Source organism: Dipodomys merriami, unplaced genomic scaffold (genome assembly GCF_024711535.1).
Source record: "Dipodomys merriami isolate MVZ:Mamm:240054 unplaced genomic scaffold, mDipMer1.0.p SCAF_44, whole genome shotgun sequence".
Lineage (NCBI taxonomy): Eukaryota > Metazoa > Chordata > Mammalia > Rodentia > Heteromyidae > Dipodomys > Dipodomys merriami.
In genome coordinates, this window is record NW_027206002.1 from 3,468,168 (window position 1) to 3,481,199 (window position 13,032).

The 13,032-nt window shown below is 44.8% G+C and overlaps 1 protein-coding gene across 1 annotated transcript; it reads right to left on the reverse strand.

The window, feature by feature from the left end:
- Window positions 1-2,426: 2,426 nt before the first annotated feature.
- Window positions 2,427-3,350, reverse strand: LOC138808052 (olfactory receptor 1f45-like). The gene has a single exon (XM_069994013.1). The coding sequence runs from the start codon at window positions 3,348-3,350 to the stop codon at window positions 2,427-2,429; it is 924 nt and encodes a 307-aa protein (XP_069850114.1).
- Window positions 3,351-13,032: the final 9,682 nt, after the last annotated feature.

The window sequence follows — 13,032 nt, forward strand, 5'->3', positions numbered from 1 at the left end:
AGACAGAAAGTGTCTGTAGAGGGGAAAGGTGTGGTGCCCCAGGAGTTTAGGCTATAGAAATGGAGGCTCCTGGTGTCTGCTAACTCAGGCCCTGGGGAAAAACACATTGTACTAGTCTAGACTTCATGGCTGTCTCCAAGGAGGACTCTGCACAGCTGGCACAGCACCTGCTTCCAGGAGCACAGAGTACTGCAGACACTGTGTGGTACTAGGCTGTAGCAACATCCTTCTGTATCCTATGACATGGCCCTCACATGACAGAATCTAACCAGGATGGTTCTAGATATGTCCTTGCAGAATCTTTCTCATCCCCTGTCTTCTCCCTGGTAAGAGGATGGTGTGGTACACAGTGGTTCACACAGTAGGAGCATGACCATAGGCTCATGTGGAATTGACCAGGATCAGGAACTGAGAGCTCATTCCACACACAGACAAGACAGGGGACTTCCCTGTTCATGTGCTGACATTGTAGGCATCCCTGTTCCCCTTGCAGGCAGGATTTTGTGTGTGATGAATTGTGACTTTCCATGGAGAACTTGAAGATATATGGATGGAAAGCTGGTTTTGGTTGGTCTGACTTCTGTTGACTGACTTCTGTCTCTAACATCACCCCAAATAGTCTCTTCAGGTAGAAAGCCCAAGACCATGTGTCCTGAAGCAGTCCCCACAGACGTCCTTCTCATCAAATTCCTGCCCACCTCTCCCAACACAGTTCTCTTTTTAATTCTCTTCTTCTTTCTTCTCTTCCTCTTTCCTTTACTCATTTTCTACTGAAAGACTCCCCCTAAATATTAAGCTCTAGTAGTTGTGCATTCACCTTATCAGATTCACTAACTATAATAGACAGACATGCGCAGAAGCTACCTTCAGGGCTTTGGGAGGGTGTGGACTTGCAGGCTTAGTTTGTCTCCACACCCTGGGAATGTGACTGCCTGCAATGGACTTCATCTGCTCTCTTCACACGTCACTTTATTTCTGAAGTAGATGATAAAGTATTTGATACTTAATATTAAATCCTATGACTCACTATGATTCCATGTTAGTCTTCCTTGTATTAGCGATACCCGCATCTGTGTTTATGACAGCACTCAGGTCTGTCATCCTTGCTACTCAGGAGGCTGAAATCTGAGGATCTCCCTTCAAGGACAGATCAGACAAGAAAGTTTGTGAGACTCTGATCTTCAGCTAACACCAAAAAGTCAGAAGTGGAGCTGTGGCTCATTTGGTTGAGTGCTAGCACAAAACGCAGTGCCCAGGACCGGCACACATGCACACAAAAAGAGCCAGAGCTATTGCAAGGATACACCTCTGCAATACTCAGTGAAGTTTCTTCAACATGGTAGAGAAGAGACATGGTTGACTCGAAGTCAAGTGTTTTAAGTGAAGGGAATTAGATTTCTTCCGGCAACATGGTTCTAGTCACAGTGGAAGAGCAACAGGAGCCCTCCCTGCCTTTCTCCCTGCCTGTGAAAAATGGTTGACAGGATACAATCAGTGCATTAGGAAGATTAAATGGAGTTTGCATGTAGTACAGGGAGAGGTGGTGAATCTCTTCATGAAGAGTTGCATGTGTCCCGAATTGTGGTCAAAGGCAGGAAGCAGTTGACATGAAGACAACCATCTCCTGTTACTGAAGAGTGGAGGGTATTGAGGAAGGGGGGCAGTGCAGATAAGAATACCAGGAAAGGGAGGGATGATGGTGACTAACCACTGAGATTCAGGACAGCACTGTCTGGACATCACAAAGGAGGAAGTGGGACATAGCCTTCAGGTGTAGAAGATGATTGGAGCTTGGGATGCCTGTCCCAAGGAGCAGAATGTAGCTTAGACATAGACTTGCAATAAAAAGCTCCCATGTTGCACCATTCATCCATGACCTTATGTTCCCCAAGGTATTAAAGGAATTGTAGACATTTCAGTTCTAAGGGAATCTCTGCTTCCTGCAGCCCATGGAAATGTGAAGGGACACAGGAGTCACAGTGCAGACTGTAGCAACTCCTCATCTGAGACCCTGGGGTTAGGTGAGTCTGAGAACTGTAACACAAAATGACCTGTGAAATGTTAGGTAATTGTGCTGGCCACTTACTTACTTTGGGAGCATGTAAACCAAATAAAACAGACCTATATATCTCAGATCTTCAATTTTCTGGTCTTTGAAAGGAGCGTATCAGAATCAGTTTCCTCCCCCCTTTCTTTGTCTGTCATGGGGCCTGAACCCAGGGCCTAACTGTTCTCCCTGAGCTCTTTTGCTCAATGCTAGCACTCTACCACTGAGCAACAGTGCCACTTCTGTTTTTTTGGTGGTTAATTGGAGATAAGAGTCTCAAGGACTTTCCTGCCCCCTCTGACTTTGAACCGTGATCCTCAGATCTCAGCCTCCTGAGTAGCTAGGGTTACCGGCGTGAGCCATTGGTGCCCAGCCTATTCTAGGATCTGAAAATTATCTTCCTTAGGGCTGCTTTCATGTCACGATTCCTCAGACTATAGATGAAGGGATTGAGCAGAGGTGTCATCACTGTGAAGATGACAGTGGCCACCATGTCTTGTGCTGAATAGGAGGATGAAGGATGCATATAGACTCCCAGGATGGCCCCATAAAAGAGGGACACCACAGTGAGGTGAGACCCGCAGGTGGACAGGGCTTTCCTTATCCCACGGGCAGATGGCAATCTCAGCACGTTAGAGAAGATGTAAGCATAGGAGACCACGATGCAGGTAAATGGTGTTAGAAATATCACCCCACCCACAGTGAAGACTACCAAGTCATTGAGGAAGGTATCAGAACAAGAAAGCTTCATGACAGGGTAGGGGTCACAAAAGAAGTGGTGCACTGTGTTGTCTGAACAAAAGGTAAGCCGGACCAGGAGAAGAGTGTGTAAGAGAGCGTGCAGGTTTGTGATAACCCACGATATAGCCACCAGCAGAACACAGAGTCTGGGCCTCATGATCAAGGAGTAGTGCAGTGGGCGACAGATGGCCACATAGCGGTCGTAGGCCATGACACTCAGGAGGAAGCCATCCATGTTGATAAAGGTGATGAAGAAGTACATCTGGGTCATGCACCCCACATAGGAGATGGACCTGCTACCTGCTATGTGATTCACCAGTGTCTTGGGGACAGTGACTGATGAAAAGCAGATGTCAACACTGGAGAGGTTGGCCAAGAAGAAGTACATGGGCGTGTGGAGGTGAGGGTCACAGCTGATGGCCAAGATGATGAGAAAGTTTCCACTGAGGGTGATCAGGTATGTCCCCAAGAACAGCCCAAAGAGAATCTCTTCATGCTCTGTCTTTCCAGAGAGGCCCAGGAGGAGGAACTCTGTGACTCTAGTCTGATTTTCCCCCTCCATGTCTGTGGAGAAGATAGTATCATCCTATAGTAAGGGCATATGCCAACAGTTGAGCAAAAGATTTTTCCTTCTTTAAAAGAGGTTATGCATTTCTTTAATATTATCTGGATTATTTTATTTTGTAATTCTATAGAAAAATCGTGATTAATTTTAATAGACTGTATAAGTGGCTATCATTTTATGAACTCTACTCCCATTTGGTGACTAATACATGTACTTTCTTACACAAAGCTTAACTAAGTCTAATAATGGCAGGCCCATAAGTCACTTTATGGTGAAGAAAAGGAATTAGGCAACTATGAGTTCACATAGCCAATGTATATTAGAGTTTCAAACCAGCCTGAATGTTTTTGATTAATGTATTTTGAGTGGAAATTTTAGCCAAGTAGCAAGTATTATATCAAATGCCAGCTCTGAAGATTTTTGTCTGTTGATTTTCTATTTTCTCACCATTTGGAAGACTCAGGGGCTTTGCCAGACCTGCCTGGTGGTTTGTCCTTGCATTTTACCTGTCATTAAGATCCAGTCACCTTAGCTCACAGCTGTGGGTCTGCTGATCCAGGCTTCTGGTCAGTTGTTATGGACTGTGTTGCCTTCCTGGTTACAGTTAGAAGAGAAGAGACTGGCATCTGTTGAAGCTGTAGACTTCTCTTTGATGGAATTGACTGATGAGCCATTTCATGAGGTCTCTGTAAACATGAATACAGGATTAAAATATCACTCTCAGTGAGGTCAAGTAAAACAGGCATTCATGAGCTTAAGCGGGAAGGAGAAGAGAGAAGACGCTGTCAGGTGGCCTGACAGCAGAGACAGAGGACATTATAGGGAATATTCTGGAAGGATGCCTCTTAGAATAATACAAAATTTTCCATGATGGGTAACTAATCAAAACATAGCATTAGCTGGGTGCTGGTGGCTCATGCTTGTAATCCTAGCTACCCAGCAGGCTGAGATCTGAGGATCGTGGTTTAAAGCCAGTCTGGGCAGGAAAGTCCATGAGACTGTTATCTCTAATTAACCACCAGAAAACCGGAAGTTGTGCTGTGGCTCCAAGTGGTAGTGTGCTATCGTTAATAAAGAAGAAATATTTATGCTGATTTGGACCTCTATTTTTTTATTGGACAGCGAGGAGACTTTCAGTGTCCCCTCAACCAGAGCTAGTGAAATTAAGGAAGAATATTGAGATATGAATTCATTTTGTCTACATATACTCTCAGAGCTGAAGTAGAGCAGCTGTAGATAAATGCCGGACAATATTCCTGAGGGAACTCGGTTAACATAGACTGCTTATATTGAAGGTTGTGGGTAGGACTGGCAGGACATATGACCAAGAAAAGCAGTACCATTCCTTCACTGGCAGATGTTAATAATATGGTCTTCAGGGACAGAAAGTTTCAGATGCAAAGAGCAGTCTGTGTGTAGGGGAAGTAAGGATGAAGTAGGAGAGGTAGGGAGGTCAAGAGGCCTTGGTCCTATTGAACTGAAGTAAGGAAGGCTATCACTGACTGGAAATTACCCACATTCTCCATTTGTATTGAGAAGTGGTATGAATAGATGGTGGATACAATAGTAGTGTTTCATGGTTTAATTCCTAGGAGGTTGAGCTTTTGCAGAAAACCACTGTACGGTGGTAGAGAATGCACCAAGATGCACTTAATTCTTAGTTCTATTGGGCATTCATTAAATATCCTCAAAAATATATTTCAAAGACAGCTCTAGTGGTTCACACCTGTGATCCTAACCACTCAGGAGACTGAGATGTAAGGATCGTGGTTCAAAACTAGCCTAAGCAGAAAAGTCTATAAGACTCTTACCTCTAATTAATCGGCAAAAATCCAGAAGTAGAACTGTAGCTCAAGTGGTAGAGATTAACCCTGAGTGAAAAACCTAAGGGAGAGCATTTTGGCCTTGAGCTCAAGTCCCAGTATCAACACAAAAAAAATGTATTTCAGAGGTGGGGTCCTGGTTGCTCATGCCTGTAATCTTAGCTATTCAGAAGGCTGAGAACTGGAGGGTCACAGTTTGAAGTCAGCCAGATCAGAAACGTCCATGAGATCCCTATCTCCAATTAACAAAAAGCCAGACTGGAGGAGAGGCTAAATGGTAGAGCCATGAGCAAGCAAGCTGAATAAGAGCTGGAGGCCCTGAGTTCAAGCCACAACACACATACACACACACACACACACACACACACACACACACACACACACACACACACACACACACACACACACACACACACGTAATTCTCTGCAGCTTTCTTATAGCAAGACAGTGCTTCTGCCACTACTCTGAGAACGATGTTTAGCCTGAATGACGGAAACATACTTCAGTCTAATTTAATACATTGATGTCTCGTGAGTCAAGCTAGCATGTAGATGTGTTGAAGCATCTGGTATAGTTGCATCACTGAAAGTTTGGCTCCCTAGACTCATATTAAGACCACTTAAGTCTCTGGGCCCATCTAAGCCAGCATTTCTTTCTTGTGGGGCTCAGTCTGACATGCAAGTAGCTGAGTTCTGAGACTCTTTTTTGCTTTCATTTTTGTTTTTGTCAGTCATGGGGCTTGAATTCTGGGCCTGGCTGCTGTCCTTGGCCTCTTTAGCTCAAGGCAAGCATTCTATCACTTGAGCCACAGCACCACTTCCGGTTTTCTGGTGGTTCATTGGAGATAAAGTATCACACACTTTCCTTCCCAGGCTGCCTTTGAACAGTGATCCTCAGATCTCAGCCTCCTGAGTAGCTAGGATTACAAGCATGAGCCACTGGTGCCGGGCTTGAGATTCTTATTATGTAATCAAACACAACTTTCAGAGACACAGAAAGGCAACTGGTACCAAGGTGCAGATCTGGAAAATAGGATAGCCTTGCAAGTCTGACAAAGGAGTCTTTCTGTTGGGTGGCAGGAAGTGGGACTCTTAGATCTGAGCTCTGGCCAAGCTTATAAACAGCCTGTAGTCACTGGACCTTGCATTACCCGTGGTCCTCTCCCTTGCCCCACACGCTCACTGTCTGTATCTATTCTGGAGATGGACTTTCTATTCGTCATTTTCCTTCTTAGATGTGGTTAGATGCAGAGGGATTCAGTAGGTCTGGTTTTCCCAGGACTTTTCTGTACGTGTGTGTGTGTATGTACATCAATCTGTCATCAAAAATATTATGTCTTCCCCGCTCTCCTCACCCCTCTTACCTGGAAGATCTCTGCTTTTCTCAGATGCTTTCACAGATCCCCCCATCTGTGTGGGCTCCAGGCTGGATCTCACGATGGGAAATTGACCAGCTGGTGAGATCTAAGGGGCCTTTGCTCAACTGGAGGAGAATGCAGAGAATGCATCATGTGGCTCTCTCTCTCTCTCTTTGCCCAAGGATGGATAACTGGGAACTGACAAATAGACCTATGTCCCTGGAGATTGAGTTTTCCACAAGGATCATTGCCTAAGGTTGATGCCCCCACAGGCCCTCATTAGATTCTCCTGCTAAGTGTTCAGTGTTTGTATTCTGTCTGGTCTGAGAAAACAGGAATGGTAGAATCCTATAGGAAGATGGTCCTCCCTACCTCCTCCATGTCTGTGACAAGGGGCAGTCCATGGGCCCTCGGCAGAGAGCAATGGCTATGGAACTATGTGGAGATAAAGGATGACCATCCATTCCAACATGCTCTGAGTTCCAGATGAATTTTCCTCCCCTACATTGTTTTAATAGGTTCCTAAAGAGTGGGACCCTGGTGGCACATTAGTAGTAGATGAAGATTGTCAGTAGGGAGGAGGGTATGATGCCCCCCAGGAGTTCAGGAAAGGAGGTGCTTTGCACAAGCTGGGTATCCACCAACTCAGACCCCAGAGGGCAAATCACCAGACACAGTCCTGTTTTCCTGGTTGCTCCCCAGGGAAGACTCTGCCAATCTGGCACAGAACCTACTTCTAGAAGAAGAGGAGATGCCCCTATACACCCATATTGGAGACCCCACATGGTGCTTTACCCTACTTTATGGTCAGTTGATGTCCTGAAGGTGTGTTGCAGGAAGAGAATGGTATCCAGGTGACTATCTAGGGCCATGTAAGGATCTTCCCCATCCCCTGTAGGCTTTCCTGAGATGAGGAAGTGATGCAGGACCCAGGGAAGGAGCCGGGGCAAGGTGGTGTGATGCAATGAGGGAACCACAAATGGAATTGTGGAATTGGCCAGCAGGGAGCCAATCACATCCTGGGAAGTGAAGGAAGACAGAGGCTGCTCCTCTCTGGCCAGATGCTGCTGCTGACCATAAAGGGTTTTCCCCCCTTTTCAGCAGGCCTTTCTGTGTGATGAATCTGTCCGACGATTACTTTCCAAGATGAATATGGAAGCCTATGAGTGGAAAGTGACTTTCTCTGTGGCTCAGTTCCCTTTAATAAGTTCACCATCTTCCCTTTCTCTTCCTCCTCCTTTTCTCACACCCATCTTTTCTCTGAGGTATTAAGAAGGGACAGACTGAATAATGAGTTCTATGGTGGCACATGGACCATGAATCTAGTAGGTTGAGTTTACCATGGAAAACATAAACAAAAATCATGAAAACAAACGATCAGCTGGCCAGGCACCAGTGGCTCATGCCTGTGAAGATCATGGTTCAAAGCCAGCCTGAGCAGGAAAGTCCATGAAAATCTTATCTCCAACTAATCAGCAAAAATCTGGAAGTAGAGCTGTGGTTCAAGAGGTAAAGCACCAGCAAAAATAACAAAAACAAAAAAACTAAGGGACAACCCCCAGACCCTGAGTTCAAGCCCCAGGACTGGCACAAAACAAACAAACAAATAAACAAAATATATGCCTCAAACAATTTTTCTATTCTGTTTTCTTGTATCCTTGGGTCACAGAAGTCAGGAAGTTTTGCATACGTGAGTCAATTTTCAAGACTCTTATTTGCTAGATTCTTAGTTTTACTGCTCAGTTTTTTTTTTTTTTGGTGTCTAGGGATATTATTTGCCCATTTAGTAGCATAGAGGGAATAAGAAGGATTTCTTTTCCTAATCTACTTAGATTCTTGGCTGGGATAGATTTCAGTGAGCAAAAGGCAGATGAACAGGAGAAAAACATCGCAAGTTTGAAAACATGCTGGTGTTTCTCACATAGGAGAGAAGAGCTTTGTCAGATAGGAAACTCTTCCTCTCAAAGCTGTGCCCTCCCACTCTGCTTTCAATTATCTTTTAACAAAGAGCACTAACCATTAGAGAGCTGAGATAAAGGGTCAGAAATGTCTTGTTTCAGAGGTGGAAAACCTATAGGAAGAAGGGAATTCTGGCATGTGCTCCTAAGTTTAGGGCCTTCTGAAGGAGGTTTAGAGCTCCAGCTTTGAGAAGGAATAACAGAAAGTTCTTTTGTCTGTTTCAGTTTTTCTTGTGACATCAGACAGACAGAGGGATAGATGGACAGATCTTTAGTGTTTAAACCGTCTTTAGCTGAACAACCCTCAATACTGTAGGAAGAAATCTTTTGTGTTCCTTCATCCATTACACTTGCTTCATACATCAGTAATGATTCCATCCATCCTTAGCTCTTTAGAAAAACACAAACTTTACTGAGCAGTGGAGAGAATGCATGTATGTATTAGCTTTGGTTCTTTCTACAAATAGCAAGTAATACAATTATAGACATAGATACAGATACAAATACAAGTAATGCAAGAAGAGTAGGAGAGAAACAAAATGAGCCACATAACATGTGTGTGTGTGTGTGTGTGTGTGTGTGTGTGTGCGTGTGTGTGTGTGCTGATACTAGGGCTGAACTCATGGCCTAGGCACTGTCCCTTAGCTTTATGCTCAAAGATGGGCCTTTACCACTTGAGCCACAGCCCCACTTCCAGCTTTTGGGTGGTTGACTAGAGATAAGAGACACACAGACTTTGTTGTGCAGGCTGGCTTTCAAACCATGATCTTCAGATCTCAGCTTCCTGAGTAGTTAGGATTATAGGCACGATCCCACCAGCACCTGGTAGACCATATAACTTAATCCATATTATATCTGGAATGTTTTCACAGAACTACTCCAAGTAGAATACATAAAGAGAAGTAGGAAGAATCATAACGTTTATTATATGCAGTCACATTCCCACAGTCACCAAGGTGCAAATGCATACTCCAGCACCACAAGGCACAATGGGATACAACGGATGCATTAGGAGGGTTCCACAGAGTTAGTTTGTAGGCTGGAGATGTGCAGGGAAAGAGGTAGGATCAGGTGAGACTCTCCATGAGGTTGTAGCCAGACTCAGAGTCAGAACTGGTGAGAGGCCAGACCAAGTCAGAAAGTTAGGCAATGTGAGAATGATGAGCCGCTGACATGCAGTGGAGTGAAAGGAACTGAGGAGGGAGGCAAGGCAGACGCACAGGTCAGTGAATGACCCGGATGACCTTGTGGACGATGCTTCTTCACAGGTAGAACAGGAGAGGCTTGAACGCTTGACCCCAGAGAACACCACAAATGCTGAACGCAGATCCAGGAGTTCCGAATTCCACTTCAAATCCTGCCACTGGTTGATGACCTTAAGTCCTCAAGATGCTGTTGCAAGTCTGGACGCTTCTACTTCCATGGAATCTCAGTTTCTGCATTCACTTGAGGAGTTCCACAGGAAGCAACACAACTTCAGAAGATTTCCAGCCCCCATCCCTAACCAGTACCCAGACTGAATGGCAAAACACCAAACAATTAAATGCGTACTACAAGTAGGCAATGTGTGTTATTCTCAGCTGTGAGATGTAGAAGAACTTGAACCTGGGACAGGGAAAGAATGATCCACATACCAGAGAACAAAGATCCTAAGAAAGGATGGTTGGGACTACTCTGAAGTTAACTGGTTTATGTCCCAAGGCATGTCACCATGCCTACTGTAACAATTCCTTATCTGAAATTGTAGGGTGAGGTGAGTCTGAGGGCTGGCAGCTCTAACGTTCTAGAAGATTCCAGATTATTGTGGTAGCCATTTTCTTAGATGATCGGTAAACCCATCTGAAAGCTGAATAGATGCCAGATGCTGTAATCAAGAGAAGGATGATTTGAGGCCAGCCCAGACAAAAAAAATCTAGTCAAATTTAATCTCAGTCAATAAGCCATGTGTGGTGACACAAACCTGCTACAGGTAGAAGGCCAATCCCAACAAAAGCCACGAGACCCAACCTGAAAAATAATGGAGACCAAAGACTGTTGAATGTGTGGCTCAAATGGTATAGTGCCAGTCTAGTAAAACAAAAGACTTGAGTTCAAACCTCAGTACTACACAAATAATGGAAAATAAAAGCAAATATGTCTGACCTTCAGTTTATCTTGTCTGCAAATTGAGTATCCTGTCATGAGATCTTTTTTTGTCAGTTGTGGGGGCTTGAACTCTGGACCTAGGCACTGTCCCTCAACTCTTCAAAGGCTCAAGGCAAGCGCTCTACCTCTTGATCAACAGCACCACTTCCAGTTTTCTGGTGGTAAATTGGAGATAAGAGTCTCATAGATTTTCCTGCCTGGGCTGGCTTTGAACCGTGATCCTCAGATCTCAGCCTCCTGAGTAGCTAGAATTACAGGTGTGAGCCACTGGTGCCCGGTGATGAGATCTTTTATAGACAATAAAATTACTGATTTTATGACTGGTTTTATGAATCCAATTAAAAGATGATGATTACATATTACTAATTTCAGGATTTTTCACAGATGAGTTTTGTACCTCTCTGGGCTTTAATTTCCTGTTTACAAAGAGGAAGAAATACAAGGTAACCATGATTCCTCTCAGCTCTAACATTTCCCAATTCTAGTTTCTGAGGATGATCTTCCTCAATGCTGCTTTTATGTCACGGTTCCTCAGGCTATAGATGAAGGCATTGAGCAGAGGCGACACCGCTATGAAGATGACAGTGGCCACCATATCCTGGATGGAGTAGGAGGATGAAGGATGCATATAGACTCCCAGGATCGCCTCATAGAAGAGGGACACCACAGTGAGGTGAGACACACACATACAGAGAGAGAGAGAGCAAATTCACTGAGATCTGAACACATTTTCTCACAAAGGATATCAGAGACTGAAGAGTCACAAGACAGTGAGGGGCTGTGGCACAGTAGTGCTCCAGACAGAGGATAATCGATGACATTGCATTAAGGGGCAGACCTTACATCAAGGGGAAATTGACAGCCATCTCTGTGCGGCCTTTCTCAATGTGTTCTCAGCAGCAGTCATGAATAATGTGCTCCCAATGGCAAGCCATGTGCCGCAATGAAAACAGTAGCAAGACAGATGTAAGAGAATAGCAGAGTGCCAGTGGGCTGTCCCAGTGTCTGCGAACAGGGCTGTGGTCAAACACATTAGGAAATTAGTTATTACTAACCCAAACTCTTAGGTCCACAGAGGTGCATTAAGGTTGGGCCCTTCCTTCCTTTCTTCCTCAAAAGGGGAGGAATTACTTGAGACTTCAACCTCTCCCACCATGCACCAAGCCAAGAAATATCCTGGACGATAAGGCTCTGGTCTGTTTATCTGAATGTCATGTCCTGTGCTTGTGTGCATGTGAATCTGTGTGTTTGAGGAGGTTAATTGTGGTCTCACCTACTCTCCCAGCCCCTCTTTCCTGGCTGCTCTCTGCTGCTATCAGGTGCTTTCGCTGAACCCTCATCTATGTCAATTCAGAGTTTGAGCCCGGCTGATGGGAAAAGCATAACTGGGGTGAGAATGAAGGAGATTTTTCTCTCTGGAGAACAGGGAGTGAGGCATTATGTCTCTCTTGGGTCTAATTTAGGTGACTGTGAATTAAGACATACATCCATCATCCCTGGAGATTCTGATTTCTTTGAGGATCAGGAGAGCATTTGTGCCAAGCTTGGGGATCCTTGGGCTCACACCTATGTGACTGTATAATCAACATATAATATATATAACTATATAGATTATGGGTCTATAGGCTCACATCTATAGTCCCAGCTACTCAGGAGGCAAAATCTCCTAAGAGATCATAGTTTAAGGGTAACTCTGAACAAGAACAACAAACACCCCTCCCCATCTCAACCAATAAGCTGGGAGTCGTGGGGCCCATCTGCAATTCCAGCTACATAGGATGTTTAAGTAGAAGGATGGAGGTCAAGGCTAGTCCCAGACAAAAATGTGAGATCCTATCCCCAAAATACCTAAAGGAATAAGGGCTGTAGACATGGTTCAAGCTGTAGATCACCTGCCACGGGGGTTAAAACTCCAGTCCTGTCAAGAAAACAGGTGGAAAGATAATAAAAGGGGGGGGGGAAACAAGAAGAAAAGAGCCGCCAGAACTGTGGGAAATAAATGTCTTCTGGTTAAGCCACCTTCATCTATGATGTTCTATTATCCTGACATGATGAAGACAGAGGTACATTCAGTTCTCTCAGGGATCTTGCTACAGTGCAGGTTCGGATTCCATTGATGGAGGCAGAGCCCATGAATCTGTATGACTAACAAGCTCCCATTAGCTGCTACTGATCTGTGGGTCATTTGGTTCAAACATCCTGATGAGGATGCGTGTGAGGAGCTGGCATGGCCTTGGGAATCCCATCCTATGGGCCCAGTACATTCCATCAGGGCAATGTGTCCTGAGAGGTTGGAACTTTCATGGAGTGGGCTGGAAATCAGCTGGTAGAGATGAAATGTTCTAGAGATCAGAGCGTCCTTACACTTCAGAGTGATCCGGAGGTTCTGGGGTGC